The sequence below is a fragment of the Somniosus microcephalus genome, chromosome 24, assembly GCF_052327205.1.
Source record: "Somniosus microcephalus isolate GS21.2 chromosome 24, FLI_Smic_1.0, whole genome shotgun sequence".
Taxonomy (NCBI): Eukaryota; Metazoa; Chordata; class Chondrichthyes; order Squaliformes; family Somniosidae; genus Somniosus; species Somniosus microcephalus.
In genome coordinates, this window is record NC_141010.1 from 58,182,587 (window position 1) to 58,206,614 (window position 24,028).

Consider the following 24,028-nt stretch of genomic DNA (forward strand, 5'->3'; position numbering starts at 1 on the left):
CTCTCCCCCCCCCGTCTCTCTCTCCCCCCCCCGTCTCTCTCTCCCCCCCCCGTCTCTCTCTCCCCCCCCCGTCTCTCTCTCCCCCCCCCGTCTCTCTCTCCCCCCCGTCTCTCTCTCTCCCCCCCCCGTCTCTCTCTCCCCCCCCCCGTCTCTCTCTCCCCCCCCCGTCTCTCTCTCCCCCCCCCGTCTCTCTCTCCCCCCCCGTCTCTCTCTCCCCCCCCGTCTCTCTCTCCCCCCCCGTCTCTCTCTCCCCCCCCGTCTCTCTCTCCCCCCCGTCTCTCTCTCCCCCCCGTCTCTCTCTTCCCCCCCGTCTCTCTCTCCCCCCCCGTCTCTCTCTCCCCCCCCCGTCTCTCTCTCCCCCCCCCGTCTCTCTCTCCCCCCCCCGTCTCTCTCTCCCCCCCCCGTCTCTCTCTCCCCCCCGTCTCTCTCTCCCCCCCGTCTCTCCCTCCCCCCCCCGTCTCTCCCTCCCCCCCCCGTCTCTCTCTCCCCCCCCGTCTCTCTCTCCCCCCCGTCTCTCTCTCCCCCCCCCCCGTCTCTCTCTCCCCCCCCGTCTCTCTCTCCCCCCCCGTCTCTCTCTCCCCCCCCCCGTCACTCTCTCCCCCCCCCCGTCTCTCTCTCCCCCCCCGTCTCTCTCTCCCCCCCCCGTCTCTCTCTCCCCCCCCGTCTCTCTCTCCCCCCCGTCTCTCTCCCCCCCCCCGTCTCTCTCTCTCCCCCCCCCCGTCTCTCTCTCTCCCCCCCCCGTCTCTCTCTCTCCCCCCCCGTCTCTCTCTCTCCCCCCCGTCTCTCTCTCTCCCCCCGTCTCGCGCCCTCCGCCCCCCCCCCCCCCGTCTAGCGCCCTCCGCCCCCCCCCCCCCCGTCTCGCGCCCTCCGCCCCCCCCCCCCCCCCCAATGGATCCAGTCATCTTGCAGAGCCTGGCCTGTACTATTGGCCGCAATGGTGGTGTACTGCGCGTGCGCAGCACTCGATTGGGAGCGCATGCACCTCTCCACGATACCACGCGTGCGCCGAGGGCTGCGAAGGCGTTGGTGTTTTTATTGGGCTGTTCTCCCGCTCCAGTTGCTGTCCGGCTCTGCACGGCATTTCAATTCAACTGTGCGACAGCTGGAGGATCAGTTCGCGGGCGCGCACCTTCGAGGGCACAGTGAATACAACCCTAGTTTGTGTAATCGCTCCTCGTAATTTAACCCATGGAGTCCCACAATGGAGTTTGGCGCCTGATTTAAGTTTAACGCTGGCCAGCCATGTTTCCCAGGGCTCGATAACCTTTCATCAGAACTGGAAAAAGATAGAGCTGTTAGAACTTTTTCCAGTTCTGATGAAAGGTCACCAACCTGAAACGCTAGCTCTGTTTCTCTCTCCACAGATGCTGCCTGACCTGCTGAGTATTTCCAGCAGTTTCTGTTTTTGTTTTATTTCCTTCTTTAATTGGTGCTCTCGTTACTGAGAATCCTGTGACTCCGACTTGATTACAGTTTGCCCTTTTGTTTGCCTTTCTTTAGGAGTCTGGGCTGTACTGTGGTGGAGATGCTCACAGAGAAACCTCCCTGGGCCGAGTACGAAGCTATGGCTGCCATTTTCAAAATCGCCACTCAGCCGACAAACCCCCAGCTGCCTCCTCACATTTCAGATCACTGCAGGGACTTCCTGAAGAAAATATTTGTGGATGCAAAGCAAAGACCGTCAGCAGAGGAGCTGTTCAGAAACCCATTTGTCCAGATCACTCACTGATGGAGGTAGCTGGAGCTGGGGATTTTTTAAATAGTATTTTTTTTTAAAACTGTCTATAGGTTATTATGCCTCGTGCTCCGTTCAGTCAGTATACTCAGTAACACCGATCACAACACGAGTGCCCATACCCAAGGCTGCAGTTTAGTCCTGCGGCACAGTGTGAATGGTGAAGAATAACTGGACAACTGCGCGATTCTCGATGCATCTGCGGACACCGCCAACAGGCTCTTCAGCAGAGGGTCTCATCTCAGCGCTACGTGCCATCAATGAAAAGCTGGACGGAGAGTCGCATTTCGACAAAGCATTGGAACGCCTCATTTAAACCTCTAGTTGTGTTACATACAACTAGAGATTACAACCGTCATGCAACATATGATAGACCCTCGTGCAAAGTGAAAGTAATGCAGCTTTTCTGAGGAATATATTGAACTCAGGAGTATCTTACAAAAGCGCCTTATCAACTCTCCGTCCAGCTATCTCCATCTAGTTTCATGTACTTTGTAGGCAGAGCCTTCTACCAAGAGCCGTTCTTAAAATGTTCTAGTGATGCCTGGGCTTCAGCCTGCGGAACGCCACCTCGCCCGTTTCTGTCAAACTTGTGCTTCAATCAGGAGTGATATTTTTATTGTGTGTGTGTGTGTGTGTATATACACATATACACACACACGTACTGTATACCAAAGTCTAATTATTTTTGCGCTCTAGTTTACCCAACCTTGAATGTCCTCCTTGATCAGACGAGATCAAGGCAAACCGTACCGTGGTTACCTAGTTAAGTGTCTGGTAACTGGTTGGGACCTGCAGAATTCAACAATCGCCAAAACCATTGTGCTTTTAACAAGGCAGTCTCCGTATCGTGGGGGGGTGGGGACAGGAGGAGGAAGAATGTCACTTGTTACTTGTTTCACTTGTGTTAAAGGTGCTAATTCTCACAACTGAAACAAACAGGTTTACATCCTGTGCCTTTAGGTTTGTTATATAAAAAAAATTAACTAATTTAATGCAAGTTTCTATTTGCTAAGTGTTATGGTGTTCCGCCAGGGATTCCTTCAGTTCAGCCAAGTAATGACACTCAAATTAACTCTAGATCTTGTGTGAGGCTGTTGAATAACTGGATTCACCAGTGGCGAGATAACCTCAATCAGTATTGCCTTTTCAGGTGATTGAGTCACCGCATTGGGTTTGTAGTAGGCAGGGTTTTGGCGATTCTTTGGTATTTGCGGTTAGTGATGGGCAACACATCTTTGTGCGATCCGAATTAGTGTTACAGTTTTATATTGAGACATTTCCACAGCGCACCTGAGCACACAGTACCCGAGCAATCGCACAAACCACACTCTGCAATGTTCTCCCAATCCCCCAAGTGCTTCGGATCTTCCGCTGTGGTGGCTGGTTATTGCCCCACCTATACTTTTGGTCGAGCTGGTACACCCCTACGTATGTGCTGGAGAAAAGTACTCGTTGCACCACTTGTTCAGAGTATTCGATAATGGCGCGAGTCACTGCCTCCGTACAGCTTATTGTACTGTGAATGGGTGTCTGGCCTCTGTTGCTAGCATGCTCAGTGTCCTCATTTGACACTCCTGATGGCCTCCTATTACAAATGCCATTCTTTGTCCAGGTTAAAAAACAAAACACTATTGACAACTTGAGCTAAATATCTTAGTGCAGGGAAACGGGAGCCATGCTGACGGCTGGTGCTGCTCATTGTGGTTTTACACTTTCCGTTTAGCGTGGCACTAACGTCGGGGCAAAAGCTAGTTTTACCGGAGATTGGCAGCCCTCAGTTAACTTTTTTTTTAAACATTTTATTTTCGGGGTCTCTACACACAATGTGGGATCTGATCAAATGGCTGGATATCAGGCGGGTCTCCCTACATGTTATGGTCGTGTGGCCAGTTTTTTTTGGTGGCGGAGGGGGGGGTCCTGCATGTGGCGATTGAGTAGCCTGGCTTTAGGGGGACCCCTGCAAGCAGCATCAGTATCCTCTGTTCTGCACAACAAACTCCAGCTCCGATCAGTGTTGTATTTTGCAAACAAAAACTGATCTTAAGAGTTCCAACTACTCGGTGTTCCCCCTTTGTCATGAAACTGTAAGCAGTAGTCCTCATCGGTGGATCGGACTCAGTAACACTATCAGGGACCAGTTAGTCTGCCGTGTACTGTGACTGGGACTTTAAATCAGTTCTGTGGACTGTTACCTCCCCCCCACCCACCCCTGCCAAAACAAACACTTGTGACCCTTCAAGCACAAACAGTCCCAAATATCCCCAAAATGATTGTACTGGAGGTATTGCCCATCACTAGAACCAGTGCTAACACCGAGTTGAAGAACAAAGGGACAGAGAACTCTCTCCCACATTCTGAATAAGACATATGCCAACTGCTATCAGCTCTGAAGATGCACTTTCTTGAATGTATTTTGTACTGAACTTATTTTTTAACTTCCTCTTTGCTGATGTAATTTATGCCTCTTTATACTTTTATTTTATTTTTTTATTTATACGAGAGATGCTATTTGATGGTTTTATATAAGACTTGAGACTGTTGCATAAATCTAATGCAAATATGGTGCCTTTAAGAAAAAGCAGCTGGTTTTGCAGGAGTTGGCGGGAGACGGAGTGCCATTCTGTGCTGCCCAGCACATTGTGCAGTGATGGATGTGTTCAACTATCTTCCCAAAGAGTGGAGGGAAGGCGAGCTTTTGTGATCGTAGCAAAAGTTTCTGGTAGCCTTGTATAGACAGCTATTGCAAGGCCTGTCAGAGCAGCAAGCACCGGCTATCAGAATGTGGCTTACTCCGAAACCGTTGTGCCAGAGGAATGGAAATGAGTGAAACATACATTTGGAACAGATACCAGGGGAAGTTCTTTATTCAGAGATAGATGCAAGTCCTTTGCAAGATGCAGGGAAGTGGCTTTGAGCCCAAGATCAGCCATGATCGTATTGAATGGCGGAGCAGGCTCAAGGGGCCAAGTGGCCTATTCCTGCTCCTATTTCTTATGTTCCTTTTACTGTCTGTCTTTAGAGTACTGCCTATCGAGGGATCAGCTTAAGGTGAAAGCTGGCCTTTGATATAATCAGTGTAAGCACCAGGGGCAGCTTCTCTCGTCCAGCTCATTGTTTTGTCAAGCTGGCTATCCAGAAATTTTGTTTTAGACCAGTTGTACACCCTCCTCTCGATCCTTCCTGTTTCCTTCAGTGACTGTTCCTTCTGCCATCTCACCCCCACGGTCTGCAATTCTTTTCCTAACCCTCTCTCCTTTAACACATCTCTCCCCACCTTCAAAAATCTCCTCAAAACCTGCGTCCTACAGCACTTTCAATCACTTCATGTGTCTGATCTCCCGACTGCTGCTCTATATCTATTTTGTCCACCCCACTCCCCTATGAAATCCTCCAGGGGTGTTTCACGACGTTTAAGACACCCGATAGGTGCACAGTTTAGACAAGTGACGGTTAAATACTGAATCGGGTGGCGGGGAGGGAATGGCCCAGTGTATTGTAGCCAACTGTTTACTGTACCTCCCTGCAGAATAGCAAAAGCCACTGTTTCCAGGCTCTTCCATTTATTTGAGTTAAAAAAGAAATTTGAATTGGGAATGTAACTGAAATATCTGGGTTTTCAGCAGTCTCGGGTATTGTGGTCCTTGTAATGGTCAACAGCTGTTGGCAGGAAGGGGGAAATGATTCATTCCTGGCACTGAGCAACACATACCTGGGCTGCACAGAACGTCTGCACAAAGTCTTCAATCAGGTAGGCATGGCAGGGAGTCCTCTCAGACCCAAAGAAGCGCTAAAGGCTTGCAGTGCAGAGCCACTCCAATAGATTGTTTTTTTAAAGTAAAGCCGGTTCATTTTTTCATATTTTTAATAAGGGAAAATACATTTATACAGATTTCGTTTTTGCAATGACTATTTTTCAGAGTACTTGAATGTTTTCTTTGAAATGAAAGGCAGCCAAGATTGGTCTATTTTCCTTTAACCTGTTGGCTCCAATTCCTCTCCAGCATAAATGTTCCATAGTAAGAGTCTATTAAGTGAGACATTTGTTCAACGGTCCGAGCACTTCCTTGAGTTGGACTGTAGAAGCTGCCTCAGAGAGGGGGAGGGACTGGTGAACCACAGCCCCGCCCACATTCAAACCGTGACCTGCAGCCTTTGAACCCTCGCACCACATCGGGTCTGGAAACCACTAAACACCCAGGAGTCAGGGTCTGCCACACCCTGTGGTCTCCACCTGACCGACATTGCTGTTCCAGAGACATCACAGGCTGCAGATGGCAGCTGCAGGGACTGGCTTAGCCGACAGATCCCAGGTTGAAGGCCTGTTGTAAAAATATTGGTTGCGGGCCCAGAGTGCAAGGACGTTTGTCGATGCTGGGATACCCAGAGATTGGCGTAACTGGAGCTTCCCCATCCCCCCGCCCGTGGAGACCAGAGGTGCAAGCACAACGCTCGCACTAGGAGCTGCTCAGGTGGCTTTGAAGTGTCTGAGTCAAATTACCATCTCTGTTTTTATCCTGTGCCTCGGTGTTGAACAGATGCTAAATTCAGCGTTTGTTGATCATGCAGCGGCCAAGTCCAAGAGGAGAAGCTGCTGAAGCACTTCACTGATGAACTGTCTGCCGCTGGTGCGGTGCACTGGAGCCCTGACACTGGAGTGGGGGGCTGGTGGGGGGAGTCTAGTGGCTCACCATCCCCCGCCGAGTGTATGGCAATGGGCTGAGCCAGGAGCAAGGCACTTCCACACGGGGTGGGGAGTGGAGCAGAATCACCTCACGAATCTCTTGCCCACCTGGCTTGACAAAGACTTTGCAGAGGTGTGGATGAGGGGCATTAAACCTGCCCTCACAGCCAGGGTGCGTTACATGACCTGGGGAAACTGGTGCTAACCTCCAGATATGTTGAAACATTCACTTCTCAATGTAAAATAACCAAAATACTTAAACGTCACAATGCAGAGTATTGTACAATTGCAAGTGTAAGAAGAGATCATGTGCCTTCAAAGGCTCGTTTCTGTCTAAAGGTTGTGTGAATTACCCATTGAATATTTTAGTACCGAAAGTGCCCTGGTCTCCATTGAGTAGGAGAAGCGACGGCAGATGGTGTCCAACACACCATCACACCCGGTAAGCTGACGCCCAAATATACAAGCAGGAAGCCAAAGACATTATTGCATTAATGAGCCTGGAACACAGGGAATCACCAAACGGAGAGAGAGTGGGCCCGGCACTCTGCTCCGGCGTGTCACTCCCCATGGAAAGTGGAGAAGGTTGGGAGACTGGTCCGAGTGAGCCTTCCTCACAATTTTCTTTACAGCCTTTGCAGGGGAAGAGTCTGCACCTGACGGTCCGGGCAGAGCTCGGGAGCGCCCAGATTGATTCGGTGTGACTGTCCAAATCTTTAACCCAAAGCGTGAATCCCCAGCTGAAACTGAGAGCAAGTAACTGGACAGAACACCAGGGTGTGCTTTTACCGTCAGGCTGATGTGTACGAAATGGATTGGAGGGGGGGCGGTAGAGAGAGAGAGACACCTCCCAAAATGTGCCACTGTTCTGGTGCACTTCAGTGACCCCGGAATATGCAATTTCTGTGTAAGCGTTAAAAGTATCGGCACACAATTTGGCAAACTTGTGTGTGCTTTTTACTGCTTTCCAGAGTTGTGTGTCGTACAAAGCCCCTCTTTGGGGGGGGGGGGGGGGCTGCTCCAGGAGGCAGTCTGTTCAAACACTTCTGGCCGCAGATATGAAAAAGTGAACACTGTTAAATATCTATTTAATGCTATCCGCAAACGTTACAAACTGAGTATTGTTTGTCAGAAAGAGAATCTTTGCATATTGCAGACTCCCAGGCTGGAGAAAGATTGCCATAGTTTGACACTTTGGTGTATATAATTTTATATTTACTTTGTTTAGCAGAATATATGCTTGTACAGTTCTATATATTTGTACTATGAATGCCACAATGCAGTGACTCGCTGCAGCTTTTACGGTCTAGACTCTCGGCCTCTTAACGGCTGAAGGAATCATTGCAGTCGTTCAGACTGTCCAGATTGTGGGTCATTGGGCGAGTGTCCCCTTCCATTGGGGTGTGTGCTCGTGTCCTCTCTGTCTCAATGCGGGCTTGTGCGTTCTGTTTGACCGGGGAGCACAAACTATAAAACGTATAAAAAGAAAACTCCAAACGCGCTCACCTCTTTACTGCTCTTGTCACTAAGACTTTAAAGAGGCCTGACACTAGTTGCAGTAATGCTCGGCAGTCGCCAGCCAGCCGCAGTATATCTCCGCTGTGCTCACATACATCCTACCTCAGCTTTCTACCCCCCCCCAAACATTACCATATGAATCTCTGTGGGTTGAGCTGGAAGGGGGCGAGTGAGAACGCTGCATTAGTAAAAGGTCCAGTAGTGCCTCGTAACCTAACCTAGACTTTCAGCCAAGTACAGGGACAGCTTAATCCATGAAACGCCAGTCAGGGTGTGACTGGGCTTCCCATCTACAAAGTGCGAACATCACTCCCTGTCGGTGCTGATTTGCAGGATCTTCTCGCCATCCCAGCCTGGTCTCATTCCTCCCCTTCCATCTCTCCCGCAGAGATGCCGGCCTCACCAGCGACAGCCCGAGCATGAAATGTACACAAGTTTCAGTACAAAGCCCAACTGAAGCTGGAAAGAAACAAACAAAATGCACCCCTTCCTGTCCTTGGATTTAAAACTGGCACCAAATTGCCTGTTGACCCCCCCCCCCCACCCTCCCCATCCAGTGAGAATTGGTCTGAGGGAAGTTTGCAGCGTGTTCAGAGCCCAGCCTGTGGAAGGCGATGCTGCAGGAGTCAGTCTGTAGGTATGCACTTTGTCCAAGGGAGCGTGGCCTCGTGCTGGTCTCATTGAGTGTGCATCTTCCCTTTTTGTACTATTCCTACAGTGTGGACTGCAAACCAAGCCATTTTAAACTCTCCTCTCTTCCCGCCTCATTTCCAAAAGCACCAGCCGCCCCCAGCACTTCTATTCCAGCTCGCCGGCCGGCAGGAAGCCGCGCCCAGCCTTTGGCGGACCCACCGGTATCTTGAACTGAGAGCGCAGGGGTTGGTTGAGATGTTTTTTTTAAAAAACGCTGGAAATGTGAAGTTACATAGAAAATGTCAGACCCATACCAGATCCCTTTGGCTTCTGAAAGAGGGAAGGCGGGGAGACCCTCTCTCAGGATCTGAGAAAGGGTCTCTAACAGTCGGAGCGAGGGTTGCCCCCCGAGGCGCTAACCCAATGGACTAGCAGCAGGGTTTTTTTCTCTAACGCCATAACACCCCAAACCACTAACACTGAACTGCCGGAGACAGGTCGGCAGGTCACCATCTGGAGCCGCACCGCACGGTGCAGCGTGAGGTGAGGAGGGAGAGCGGTAACAACTTTTTGGGGAATGCCATGTTTTGAAGTATTTGATGTATTTTGTAAGTATGACCCACATTACAGCAAATGTATGTTTGATACTTGTCTTTAAAAAAAAATGCTTTCTGCATACTAATATATGCACTACATACACTAATGCAGTTTATTTTGATAAGCTCCTACATTCAGCATTTAAAATGACTGTATAAATTGAACAGTATTCTGTATTGGTGTAATATAGTTTTTAATGTTGTATTCCCTGATTGCAGTATTTTATACATTTGTTTATTGATGCTTGTACGTAGCACTACATATATATGTTTTTAAAAGTTTTACAAATATAAGAAAAAAATGATATCCTGCTGTTATTTTTGTTAGTCTGGAGTTTTTTTTGCATTTTAGCTCTGTTTTTCTCCCTTTTCTTGTACAGTGGCACTCATGATGGGTCACTTCCCACCCGCCTCCCCTTCACCCGTACCTCAGCTCACACTCTATCTGCCTCTGGGCTTCCATTCAGGACCTGCCCTGCTGCACAGTGCCCATCAAGCTGAGGGTTCAGTGATGCGTTCGCCGCAGCAACAGAAGACGATGGAATTTTATTAGGAAGCTTCCATGCCACAAGTGAAAGTGGCCCTTCCACCTGATTCAAACGGTGAGGTCCATCTATTAATGTGTGACCGCTGGGGAAAAGCTGTGGTCCATTAGAAACTTGGTCAATTCAACACACACCTTTCACCAATCAACTTTCTCAATTTTACACTTTATGGAAATCCGTAACTGGGATCTGAGCGGAGCTGTGAGTTAGCACACTGTCCTTTCCATCTCTGGAACCTGGGTGCAAGTTCAGCCCATGATGATGAGGTGAAACTTGTCTCTCTGTTGGCCATGTGAAATGAACTTGGAGCTTCAACCCAGTTCCTTGTGGGTGCAAAAACTGCCCATTCTCCAACAATATGTTTGTGTTTCTGTCTCTCTCACACTCTTCCCTCCTTCTGTCTCTTTGCCTTATGTCTCTCCCTCCTCTGTCTCCCTCCCTCCATCTCTGCCTACCTCTGTGTCTCATTCTGTCTCTCTTACCCCCCACCCCACCTTCTGGGTGTTTCTCCCACTTTCTATGCTTTCTTGCTGCCAAGCTCCAACCGTGTTACCCTGCATGCTCTCCCTCCTCCCTGCCTGAACACACCTGTCTTTCACTCTAATTCATTCCATTGCAGATCCTTAAGGTAAGGAACAGCTGGGATCTTTCGCTGTTCCTGTCCGACAATCTAAAAGGCTTTTAAAACCCACTCAACTCCACTTAATTGCTGTTCTTGAAGCTTAAAATCTAGGCAAATCTCTCCAGTTCGTTTTACCACTGCTCTATTGCTTTGGCCTTCCCTATTTTTTCTGAATGGGGGAAAAAAAAGTGGAGCTCAGTACTAACACTTTCACCCTGAAGGTATCCTGCAGATCATATGGACAATACAGCCAGGGGACCAGTTAACCCAAAGGTTTTAACCTTTCACGTCGTGATCACGGCAATCCACACACAGTACCACAGATTCAACATGGCTAGAGTGCTCTACTAGCCAGTTGGTAAGGGCAGCGTTTGTGAAGGAGCAAGGAACATACATTTGGATAACTGCAATGGAAGTTTTCTAGCTCAGTGTAGCATTGCTGAAATATCTGGAAGTTACAATCAACTGAGAACAGCTGATTCTTCATAGCAACCGTTGCCTGATGGGAGTGGAATTATTATTCCAGTAGATAAAGGTTACTCACATGACCCCCACAGTTGAACTTCCTTGTTCAGTTCTTCCCTGCTCTCCACTCTCCCAAGAACTATTGCCAAGACCATTCAATTCTCTTTAGTATATACAAAAAGGGTGGGGAACATACAGTTTGATGCATCAAGTCTTCCCCCACCCAGACATGGTGCAGCCACATATATAACTGACCCAATTCCACCACCAATTGTGCAATTTCCCCCAAAGAGACCAACTTAAGAAACAACACCAGAAAATTGCTCTTCAAGGTGAGAAGAGCTCCAGAAGAGGGTGTTAACCCTTGAATCCAACGATTCCACACTAACCCTAAATACTCGAACTGGAAATGTCCTCTGTCAGCATGTTGTCCAACTCCCTTCTGAAGGACTGCAGGGAATCCATGCTCATGGCATGCTTCAGTAATTTATCAGAGGGTGATGATTCTCTGAAAAGAAATCCTTCCTAATGTCTAATCTTAGCATTTTAAAAGTCTCAATAATATCCCCTGTAGTGAGCACCTCGCCTTGTTCCACTCCTCTTGCCTCCTTTTAAAATCCTCATCCAAGCCCCACCAACTCTCACTGAGATCTCCTCCTTTCCTCCCTCAGCCTCTGCATTGAGCGATTCTTCATCTCCATTCCGCTTCTCGTGCCCTCCTCTGAATTCACCAGACTCCTGTCCTCCCTAAACCTCTCCCTCTGTATAAACTCTCCTACTTGTATTCACAACCATCCCTTTGATTTTAACATCTCCCTTGGTCTCTTTTCTCCCATGGACTCAACCACTTACAAAACCCTCTCTGACCACTTCCTAGTATTCCTCACTACCCACATCCTTCTACTCCCAACTCCATTCTGCATCTGCCCTTGGGGGAAAAAAAACTCCCCAAGTAACTTACAACTGCACTTTCAAACTCCCAAATGCCTAGCCTTTGGCCTTCTGTTCTACAGCTAGTGACTTTCTCAGCCACTCACTTCATCTTTCAGGCCGTTATCCCCCAACAAAACCTTTACTCTCTCCCAATTCAGTTGTCCCTGAAGTTCAAGGGGTGCAGACCTGAGTGTGTGTGCCACACAATTGGCTTAGCCATCCATCACCAGATGGATGAAAGAAAGTAAGTGATATACCTATCAATTCGTCCAATAAAAAGCGACGAGTTAGGAACGTAACTAAAGGTTTTTATTGACTAAATAACAGAGCCCACCCTCGTGGGTGATCGGGTCCAACAAGGAGGAATACCAGCCAGTCGACTACCTTTATACCTGGGCAGGTAGGTGGAGCCATGGGCGGAGTCGGAGGTGGTCAGCCCAGGTATAACAGCGCGACAAGAGGCGACCTCGTATAGTGATACAACAGTGATAACAATACAACAGTGATAACTATAGTGTAACGATAAAAGTGGTCGGCGAAGGCTCGTGGGGTTCCGGCATGCCGTCTACCTGGGCTGGAATTGGGGGGGTGGTGGGGGGGGGTAAAGGTGGTGTCTCCGGAGTGCCCGAGGGTGCGAGGTCTCGTAAGGAGACAGTGTCCTCCCGCCCGTCTGGGTGAGCCACGTAGGCGCACTGGGGGTTGGCGTGCAGGAGGTTCACTCTCTCGACCAGGGGGTCCGTTTTATGGGCCCTCACGTGCTTTCGCAGCAAGACGGGCCCCGGAGAGGTCAGCCAGGTTGGTAGAGTGGTTCCCGTAGTCGACTTCCTGGGGAAAACAAACATTCGTTCATGGGGGGTGGCGTTAACGGCAGTGCAAAGTAGTGACCGGATGGAGTGCAGCGCTGTCGGGAGGACTTCCTGCCAGCGGGAGGTTGGGAGGCCCTTAGACTTTAAGGCTAAGAGGACGGCCTTCCATACCGTCGCGTTCTCTCTTTCCACCTGGCCGTTCCCTCGGGGGTTGTAGCTGGTGGTCCTACTTGCTGCAATACCTCTCGCTAGTAGGAACTGACAGAGTTCCTCGCTCATGAAGGAGGAGCCCCGGTCACTATGTATATAGTTCGGGAACCCGAACAAGGCGAAGAGGTCGTTCAGGCACTTGATGACCGTGGTACTGGTCATGTCTGGGCAGGGGAAGGGAAACGGGAGTACTCATCAACGATGTTGAGGAAGTACACATTGCGGTCAGATGACGGTAGAGGCCCCTTAAAGTCGATGCTCAGGCGCTCGAAGGGGCGGGTGGCCTTGATCAGGCTTGCTCTGTCCGGCCTATAGAAGTGCGGTTTGCACTCGGCGCAGGTCTGGCAGTTCCTGGTCATGGTCCTGACCTCCTCGATGGAGTAGGTCAGGTTGCGGGCCTTAATGAAATGGTAAAGTCTGGTGACCCCGGGGTGGCAGAGGTCGTTGTGGAGGGTCTGAAGTCTATCAATATGCGCGCTGGCGCATGTAATTCGTGAAAGAGCATCAGGGGGTTCGTTCAGCTTACCTGGCCGGTACAAGATATCATAATCGTAGGTGGATAGCTCGATTCTCCACCTCAAGATCTTGTCATTCTTGATTTTGCCCCTCAGCTTGTTATTAAACATGAAAGCAACTGAACGTTGGTCGGTGAGGAGGGTAAATCGTTTGCCTGCCAGGTAATGCCTCCAGCGCCGTACCGCCTCCACAATTGCCTGGGCTTCCTTCTCGACCGACGAGTGTCGGATCTCGGGGCCCTGTAGGGTCCTTGAGAAGAAGGCCACCGGCCTCCCCTCCTGGTTAAGGGTAGCGGCTAGGGCGAAGTCGGATGCATCGCTCTCCACTTGGAAGGGGATGGACTCATCCACTGCGTGCATTGTGGCCTTGGCTATGTCTCCCTTGATGAGGGAGAAGGCCGCGCACGCTTCCTCCGTGAGGGGGAAGGATGTGGACTTCATGAGGGGTCTGGCTTTGTCCGCATAATTGGGCACCCATTGGGCATAGTAGGCGAAGAGCCCCAGGGTTCTCTTAAGTGCCTTAGGGCAGTGGGGGAGGGGTAGCTCCATGAGGGGGCGCATTCTTTCGGGGTCAGGGCCGATGAGTCCGTTCTCTACTACACAGCCAAGGATGGCCAGGCGCGAGGTGTTAAACACACATTTCTCCTTATTGTAGGTGAGGTTCAGCCGTTGGGCCGTACGGAGGAATTTCTCCAGATTCACGTCATGGTCCTGCCGGTCGCGGCCGCAGATGGTGATGTTATCTAGATAGGGGAATGTGGCCTGCAGTCCGTTCTGGTCAACCATCCGGTCCATCTCCCTTTGGAAGACCGAGACCCCGTTGGTGACACCGAAGGGGACCCTAAGGAAGTGGTATAGGCGCCCATTCGCCTCGAAGGCGGTGTACTGGCGGTCCTCGGGGTGGATAGGGAGTTGGTGGTAGGCCGACTTAAGGTCGATGGTCGAGAATACGCGGTATTGTGCAATCTGATTGACCATGTCAGATCTGCGGGGAAGGGGGTATGCGTCCAGCTGGGTGTATCTGTTTATGGTCTGGCTGTAGTCGATGACCAGGCGATTTTTATCGCCGGTCTTAACGACCACGACCTGGGCACGCCAGGGGCTGTTGCTCCCCTCGATAATGCCCTCTTTCAGGAGGCGCCGCACCTCAGAGCTAATGAAGGCTCTGTCCCCAGCGCTGTACCGCCTGCTCTTGGTAGCGACGGGTTTGCAGTCGGGGGTGAGGTTAGCGAACAGGGAAGGTGGCGGCACCTTGAGGGTGGATAGGCTGCAGGTGTTACGCGGTGGGCGGTTTAACATTCGCTGGTTGTCGACTGTGAGTGGGGGGAGGGGTCCACCGTATGCTAGGGTTACACTTTGGAGGTGGGATTGGAAGTCCAGCCCTAGTAGGACGGCAGCGCAGAGCTGGGGGAGGACGAGGAGTTTAAAATTTTTATACTCCGTACCCTTAACCGACAAGGTCACAACACAGTAGCCGCTAATGTCCGTGGCGTGGGACCTCGATGCCATCGAGATTCGGTTGCGCGTTGGCAGGACAGGGAGGGAGTAGTGGCTCACCGTGTCTGGGTGGATGAAGCTCTCCGTGCTTCCGCTGTCGAACAGGCAGGTCGTGGCGTGGCCGTTTACTTTGATGTCCATCATCGACTTGGACAGGTGGTGTGGGCGGGCTTGATCCAGAGTGACGGAGGCTAGTGTGTAGCTGAGCGAGTCGTTGTCGTCTGCGGGCGAGGCGGTCGTCGGGTCCGGGGGCCCGGTGGCAGTCGGGCGTGGTGGGTAAAATGGCGTCTCCCACGAGGTAGGACAAAATGGCGGAGAAGATGGCTGCCCCCATAACTCACATGAGGCACTATTGGGGTCGGTTGCCTTGATCAAAGATGGCCGCCCCATGACTCACGTGTGGGGATGCTGGCCTCAGTTGCCTTGAAAGAAGATGGCCGCCCCCACAGTTCGCATGAGGCACTGCTGGCCTCTGAAGATCCGCTCCTGCAGGCCTTAGAGAAGTGGCCTTTCTTCCTGCAGGTTGAGCAGGTAGAGTTCCTGGCTGGGCAGCGCGACCTCGGGTGCTTCTCCTGGCCGCAAAAGAAGCAGCCGGCGGCCCGATCGCGGGTGCCCGATGTCGGAGCCGGTACCGGGGGTGGCGGTCCCGGTCGGGTCCGGGACGCCGACGCTGAGGTAGGTCCCGGGGGCGGCGCTGCGAAGGGTATTGCGGTAGGGGTCGGGCCCGAGTCCCAGGGTTGCGAGCAGTACCTGGAAAACGCCTCCTGGTCCTGATGGGCCACCTCTAGGGAGAGAGCGAGGGCTTCAGCTTTGTCCAGGTCGAGTTCTTTAGCTTCAAGCAGTCTTTGCCGTGAGTAGTCGGACCGTAGGCCTTTCACAAAGGCATCGCGGATATTATCTTCCGTATTTTCAACAGCCGTCACCGCTTTAAAGTCACAGTTCCTGCCGAGTGCTCTTAGCGCCCGTAAAAATTCAGCTACAGACTCTCCTGGCTGTTGCGGGCGGGATCTCAGGAGGTGCCTGGTGTACATGTAATTTACCGGGCTCCGGTACTGCTGTTTCAGTAGGTTGGTAGCGGCCTCGTATGTAGTCGTGTCCTGGATGAGTGCGTATACTCTCGGGCTCGCTTGGGCGTTCAGAACTCTTAGTTTGGATCTCTGAGGGACGCCGGATTCTTCCAGGTAGGATTCGAAGCAGTCCAGCCAGTGTTTGAAGTTGAGGGCTGAGTTTGCTGCCTGTGGGTTTAGATCCAGGTACGGTGGTTTGAGGGCCTGCAGCCAAGCCGGCTGGTGTAGCCCGGTGTCTGAAAGCTGCTGTGGCTGTGCTTCTGGGAGGGCTTCTGGCTGGCCGGTAGTAGACATCTTTAAAATTTAGTCAATAAAATTGATATACCTATCAATTCGTCCAATAAAAAGCGACGAGTTAGGAACGTAACTAAAGGTTTTTATTGACTAAATAACAGAGCCCACCCTCGTGGGTGATCGGGTCCAACAAGGAGGAATACCAGCCAGTCGACTACCTTTATACCTGGGCAGGTAGGTGGAGCCATGGGCGGAGTCGGAGGTGGTCAGCCCAGGTATAACAGCGCGACAAGAGGCGACCTCGTATAGTGATACAACAGTGAGAACAGTGATAACAATACAACAGTGATAACTATAGTGTAACGATAGTGAACGATAAAAGTGGTTTACCACAGTAAGATAAGTTAATTTATTTATATAGCGCCTTTCATGAACTCAGGACGTTCCAAAGTGCTTTACAGCCAATGAAGTACTTTTAAATGTAGTTACTATTGTAAGCTAGGAAACGCGGCAGCCAATTTGCACACAGCAAGCTCCCACAAGCAGCAATGTAATAATGAGCAGATAGTGTGTTTGTGATGTTGGTTGAGGGACAAATACTGGCCAGAACACTGGGGAGAACTCCTGTGCTCATCTTCAAAATAGTGTCATGGGATCTTTATGTCCAGCTGAAAGGGCAGACGGAGCCTTGGTTTAACTTCTCATTTGAAAGAAGGCACCTCCGATCATACAGCTCTCCCTCAGTACTGCACTGGTGTAAGCCTAGATCTTGTGCTCAAGTCTCTGGAGTGGCACTTGAGCACTCCAGAGTTTTTGAAGTCGTTTTTTGTGGACACAGTTCTTATTTTCTTCAGTTGAAGCAGAAAACAATGAGACAGGTGACATAGCATGTTGGTGGTTCAACAAACCGCACCAAGGATTGGTGAAACCCGGGTTTATGTCCTTAGCTCCTCACATGGCAAGTTATCAACTTTCACTGAACTGTCAGGGAGAGGGACAATGCCAAGGAGAAGATGGGTGCTCCCCCACAGGGAAGTAGATTTAGAGGGTGAGGCACAACGGGCCACTAGATTGGCACTGCCAGTGACCTGGGAGCAAGTTGCCCATCTTTGCGCCTCAGCTGGAGGATGGTATTGGTTGTGTGTCCATGGACCTAAGAAGAAAACCAGAAGGGGAAACAATTCAAGGATTTCCTTAACCAATAAGTATTGGCCCAAAAATAGCTACAGAGTACATCGCCACCTCCGAAAAGAACACAACCATACCTTGTGCGAGGCCCAGAACCTAGATTTGCTGTTCGTGGCTGCAGCTTTGTGCGCAGCGCATTACATCACGAAGGCTCGGAGCGCAGCGTAAAGCCTGTGCGTGAAGGGAGACACGCCCACAAAATCTTAAAAACCAAGACACGCCCACAAAATCTTAAAAACCAAGACACGCCCACAGAAACTTCTTCCAGTCTCTTCCATTGAAATTACATTTTTAAAACTTTTAATTAAACTGGTACTTGGACTTATTTCATATATCAGCATTTTGTTAAAATTATGTGTAACAAAATACCAGCAATAATTTGGCATCTGTTTTCCACTTGAAGGATAAAAAAGATAATTTGAGGTCAAGGGAAAGATTCTCGTCCTCTGACCGTTTACTAAAGTGAAATAAATCGTTGAGCTGTTCAACCTTATATTGAGGTTAAAACAGTTTCCATCACTTGGGAAGTGTATTAAACATTACGTTATTTATATTTCATACTAAGAAACATGTTCCTTTTCCTATTTGCACTAAAGAGCATTGCAGAGTGTTTTGCTAGCAAAAGAATTACCTGTGCTGTACATCAAACATCCTGCTTTTTAAATTAAGGATGTGTTCAGATTTACTTTCTGTAAATCAGGTAAGTTTTTTATTCTTTTAAGGCTAACATTTAATATCTTGTCAAGGGTCCATTATCTTGGTGGTGGTGTAGCATTAAACAAGAAACTGAAGGAGAATGCTCCATGAATATCCCCATCCTCAATGATGGTGGAGCCCAGCATGTGAGTGCAAAAGACAAGGCTGAAGCGTTTGCAACCATCTTCAGCCAAAAGGGCCGAGTGGATGATCCATATCGGCCTCCTCCTGAGGTCCCCACCATCACAAAAGCCAGTCTTCAGCCAATTCGATTCACTCCACGTGATATCAAGAAATGGCTGAGCATACTGGATACAGCAAAGGCCCCGAGAACAACCTGGCTATCGTGCTGAAGACTTGTGCTCTGGAACTAACTGCACATCTCGCCAAGCTGTTCCAGTACAGCTACAGCACTGGCATCTATCCGACAATGTGGAAAACTGCTCAGGTATGTCCTGTCCACAAAAAGCAGGACAAATCCAATCTGGCCAATTACCGCCACATCAGTCTACTCTCAATCATCAGCAAAGTGATGGAAGGGGTCGTTGACAGTGCTATCAGGCGGCACTTACTCACCAACAACAACCTGCTCACCGATGCTCAGTTTGGGTTCCACCAGGACCACTCGGCTCCCGACCTCATTACAGCCTTGGTCCAAACATGGACAAAGGAGCTGAATTCCAGAGGTGAGGTGAGAGTGACTGCCCTTGACATCAAGGCAGCATTTGACCGAGTCTGGCATCAAGGAGCCCTAGTAAAATTGAAGTCAATGGAAATCAGGGGGAAAACTCTCCACTGGCTGGAGTCATACCTAGCACAAAGGAAGGTGGTTGTTGGAAGTCAATCATCTCAGCCCCAGGACATCGCTGCAGGAGTTCCTCAGGGCAGTGTCCTCGACCCAACCATCTTCAGCTGCTTCATAAATGACCTTCCCTCTATCATAAGGTCAAAAGTGGAGATGTGGCTGATGACTGCACAGTGTTCAGTTCCATTTGCAACTCCTCAGATAATGAAGCAGTCCATGCCCGCATGCAGCAAGACCTGGATGACATCCAGGCTTGGGCTGATAAGTGGCAGGTAACATTCGCGCTACCGAAGTGCCAGGCAATGACTATCTCCAACAAGCGAGAGTCTAACCACCGCCTCTTGACATTCAATGGTATTACCATTGCCAAACCCCCCACCATCAACATCCTGGGGTAACCATTGACAAGAAACTTAACAGGACCAGCCACATAAATACTGTGGCTACAAGAGCAGGTCAGAGACTACGTATTCTGCAGCGAGTGTCTCACCTCCTGACTCCCCAAAGCCTTTCCACCATCTACAAGGCACAAGTAAGGAGTGTGATGGAATACTCTCCACTTGCCTGGATGAGTGCAGCTCCCACAACACTCAAGCTCGACACCATCCAGGACAAAGCAGCCTGCTTGATTGGCACCCCATCCACCACCTTAAACATTCACTCCCTCCACCACCAGCGTACCGTGGCTGCGGCGTGTATCATCTACAAGATGCACTGCAGCAACTCGCCAAGGCTTCTTCGGCAGCACCTCCCAAACCCGCGACCTCTTCCACCGAGAAGGACAAGGGCAGCAGGCACATGGGAACACCACCACCTCCAAGTTCCCCTCTAAGTCATACACTATCCTGACTTAGAAGTATATCGCCGATCCTTCATCGTCACTGCGTCAGAATCCTGGAACTGCCCCCCCCGCTAACAGCACTGTGGGAGCACCTTCACCACACGGACTGCAGCGGTTCAAGAAGGCGGCTCACCACCACCTTCTCAAGGGCAATTAGGGATGGGCAATAAATGCTGGACTTGCCAGCGATGCTCACACCACATGAATGAATTTTTTAAAACTTTACGACGGATTCAACAGCACTGAATGGCGTTGGCAATGATCCTTTTGATTTACAATACACCATGCATGTAGCACACCAGCTGTGGGGCAGCTTTAAATGTGTTATATAAAATAATTAAATAACAAAATGACTTTATTTCATACATCTGGAGGAAGTATAAATGATCTGTGCCAAATGCCCAGTTCTTGATCATACAATTGGAGTGCAGAAAACATTGATAATTTTAAATATTAAGGGGGAGAAATTCAGTTGTCTGCGCCTCCCGTTAGCGCCTTAAGAGGGCGCTAAGCAACTAGCGGCCGGGCGCGGCGATGTTTGCACCGCTCGTGAAATTAACTAAACATTTTGCGGCGGCGCTAAACACTACCGCCACGTTCTCCTGCGCCGACAGATCGTGACGTCAGTCGAGTGCGCAACGCCCCGGTAGCGCCCCGGACCGGATATTGAGTGGCGCCCTCTGCCTTACCGCCTGCCGCTAGCAACGACAGGTTGAGGGGAGCGTTTTGCAGTCAGGAAGGGACTGGGGGAGCGCTATTTAAAGGCGGCCGCTTCCTGCCTTTTTTTGTTGGTGACATTTTTGCACCACGCATTGAGAGAGAGAGAGAGAGAGACTTCTGGAGAGATTCAACGCTGTGTGAAGGAGTTTTGGGTACTGAGCAGCACTTTGCAGGTTCATTTTGATTTGCCCTTCCTTGTATCGATTTAGAAGAGACTGTGGGGGCTGCACTCTGAGCTCTTTCCCTGGGTCTCTCCATTGTTCTTTCCAGCAGATTTGATGTACAGGTCTCTCCAGGCCGAAGTTCAAGGCTGCAATGAGCAGGATGTGGATGGAGAGCAAGATCAACCCTCCCCTTTAAGATGAAAACAGAAAATGCTGGAGAAACTCAGCAGGTCAAGCAGCATCTGTGACGAGAGAAACAGATTTAACGTTTCAGGTCGATGACCATTCGTCAGAACTCCCCTTTAAGAACTGGCCGGCGCCAGTGTGTCTGTGTTCCATTGCTGACTGACATCACGAGCTTCGCCAGCGCTGTGAGGTAGCGCCTCGCTCCTCAACCTTTGTGCCTTAAGACAGGTGTGAAGCGCCTGATTTAGCGCTCCAATCACCTCCAGGGGCGATAAAAGCCAAGTTTGCTGTCGGAGGCGATAATTAGCGCCAGGCGCTGAACTTTGCGCACGGCCGATAATGGCGCCCCAAACGGGGTGATAATCTTTCCCCCTAATTGTCATATTTTATATCTTTAATGTTTCTAAATGTTTGCCACTAGGTACATGTATTTATTGTGAAGTGACACCAGAACAGTTAACAATCCTTTCAGACGCACTTAAATGGGTTCCTTTCACAGTGAAACAGGCTCATGCGCCGACTTTCACTAACTGCAAAATTTTTTGACATAATTGTTGGATAGTTGGTCTGAGCCAGCAATGAGTATGTCCCCGTCAGTGCGGAACATCTGTCAAGGCGTAGCCAGTTTCACAGAAGGTTGCCAATATACGTGCACTTTTGCAAGTGAGCTATTTTGTTGAGGTAACGACCCAACTTTGATGGCTTTCAGATGCTCCACTACCTCAGTTTTATGACCCACAGGCATTCCTTCAAATGTAACTGGACATAAAGCAGTATGTACAAGCTTTCAATGGCTGTCTCCCCTACAACAAGTGATGGATCTGTATATCGAAACACCAGGCATTCAATAATAGCCACCAAGTTATGGGATGGAATCTCATTGTCAATGCCAATATTTTCCAGGTAAAATGCCAAGAGCTGTAAAGTAGTCTCCATTGCTTTTTCTCATTCATGGTCCTTTGTGGATTGTATCCAAATCTCTATGTTCTTGAAGAGAGAGTGAAGCCCATCAGTGACAAGTCTAAAAGTAAGAGATGCTTTAGAAGATCCTGAAGAAACGCCGGTCTCACTTTAAATTGTTAGCCGTGGCACTCTCGCCTCTGAGTCAGAAGATTGTGGGTTCAAGTCCCACTCGAAGATTTGAGCAGAAATAAATCTAGGCTGATGCTCCAGTGCATTACTGGGGGAGTGCTGCACTGTCGGAGGTACCGTTTTTCAGATTAAACGTTAAACTGAGGCCCCGCCTGCCCTCTCAGATGGACGTAAAAGATCTCACGGCACTATTCGAAGAAGAGCAGGGGAGTTCTCCCCGGTGTCCTGGCCAATCTTTATCCCTCAACCAACATCACTAAAAACAGATTATCTGGTCGTTATCACATTGCTGTTGGTGGGAGCTTGCTGTGCGCAAATTGGCTGCTGCGTTGCTTACATTACAGCGACTACACTTTAAAACAAAAGTACTTCATTGGCTCTGAAGCACTTTGGGATGTCCTGAGGTTATGAAAGGCACTCTATAAATGCAAGTCTTTTTAAAGCATCTGTCTATCTGCTGCGCCCGCTGTTGTGCTTTCATGAGCACTGCTGGCCTCCAAACGTGGTAAGCTGAAAACTCCATTCAGGCATATTTTAATTAATTCCCCATTATCATTTGATAAAAGTTCTAGTTTTACGGGGAATGCACACGCATCCATAGCAGACTCTCGAATGGAAGTTGTCTCGACCTCTATTGGCTCAGCCTCAATGAAATCCAGCCTTTCTGGTGGTATTACAGGTGGAATGTTCTCCATTGGGTTGGATCGCCCTGGCTAACAGGGTTACAGTCTTTATAAAACTTAACTTCATGGTCAAGTCTTTAGTCCAAAATAGAAACTCTGTCTCTATTGTAGACAGAATGAGGTCCATGAGAGAATGTGACATTATGACCCCGACATTTACGGGGAGCGGGGGAGCGTGTTTGTGGGGGGGAAATCCCGGGAAGGCAGAGTTCCGGCCGAATTTACTGACAGGACCACTGACGTAATAAAACTCACTACACAGTTGGTTTGAGTATAAAGCAAGGCTTTAATCAACTTGTTTCAGAACATGGAGGTCTAGTTGTACTTCACTAGTTCCTGTCTTACAAAATGTCCCTGGACAAGCTGGGCCCACGCCCGAGTATTTATACTCCTTGGACAGCGCCATCAGCTAGCCGTCCAGCGTTATTTCATGAGTAGTTTCTTGATGATGAGATTTATAACATTCTTCCTGCCTAAAAGATTTGGAAGTCCGACGACTTCCTCTTAACAGGTTAGGCGGCCCACGAATAGCCGCAGTCTTTTAGATTTTTGTTTATGGCTAGAAGGCACATCTCCCCGGACCGTGTCTTGGTCCCTGGGCCGCTTGATCCGTACCGGTGGATCGACAGGGCTCGTTTTGCCCTGATCGACCCGAGGGAGACTGGGGAGATCGTGACTCCGGGCGCGGGTCCCCACAGGTGCAGAACTGGCTTCATCCTGTTTGATAGCCGGGGATTGACCGGCGTTCTGGCCTTGGGTGGCCATCCCACAGGGAGCGCTCGGCTTCTCGAGTGGATCCGGTGGGGCAGCTGGCAGATCTCTCGATGTCCCAGGTAGGGCGTTATCTTTGGGGGAGCGCAGAGTGTCGGCATCATCCCCGTGGGTCCCTCTATCAGTTGGGTCCATGGACCCGGCCGGACAGGGAGTCAGGTCCCGGAGTGAAACGGTGGACTCCTGGCCATCAGGGTACCGCACGTGCGCGTACGTGGGATTGGCATCCGTGAGTTCTACCTCGTCGACGAGAGGATTGTTTTTAGACGATCAGACGAATCTTCGGAGCAGCACGGGGCCGGGAGCTGCCAATCATGATGGTAGAGACGTCCCATGGGTGGAGCGACGCTGGAAGCTGAAGAATCGTTCATGAGGTGTGACATTGGTAGACGTAGAAAGGAGAGACCTGATGGAATGCAACACGTCAGGGAACATAGTTTCCCACTGCTGGTCTGCTAGGTTGCGTGACCTCAGCGCAAGACAAACGGTGTTCCAAATGATTGCGTTGTATCTCTCAACCTGTCCATTACCGATGGGATGGTATGGTGTTGTTTTACTTGTGGCGATTCCCCGTTGGGAGAGAGAACTTTTGAGTTCAATTGACATGAAGGAGGGACTCCGATCAGAGTGGATGAAATTGGCCGTACCGCAAAGGGAAAAGACTTGATCAAGGCATTTGATCACTATGGAAGTAAGCATATTGGGACAGGGGAAAGCAAAGGGAAAGCATGAATATTCGTCCACCATAGTCAGTAAGTAGGTGTTTTGTGTTGAGGAAGGCAATGGTCCTTTAATGTCAATGCTGAGTCGCTGCATAGGCTG

The 24,028-nt window shown here is 50.0% G+C and overlaps 1 protein-coding gene across 1 annotated transcript in view; it reads left to right on the forward strand.

Annotated features, from left to right (window-relative positions):
- Positions 1-9,484, forward strand: part of map3k3 (mitogen-activated protein kinase kinase kinase 3) — a 161,020-nt gene extending 151,536 nt beyond the window's left edge. The window contains exon 17 of the mRNA XM_085966637.1: positions 1,501-9,484. Coding sequence (XP_085822763.1) covers positions 1,501-1,729 — 229 coding nt within the window. The 3' untranslated portion in view covers positions 1,730-9,484. The remainder of the gene's footprint in view (positions 1-1,500) is intronic.
- Positions 9,485-24,028: the final 14,544 nt, after the last annotated feature.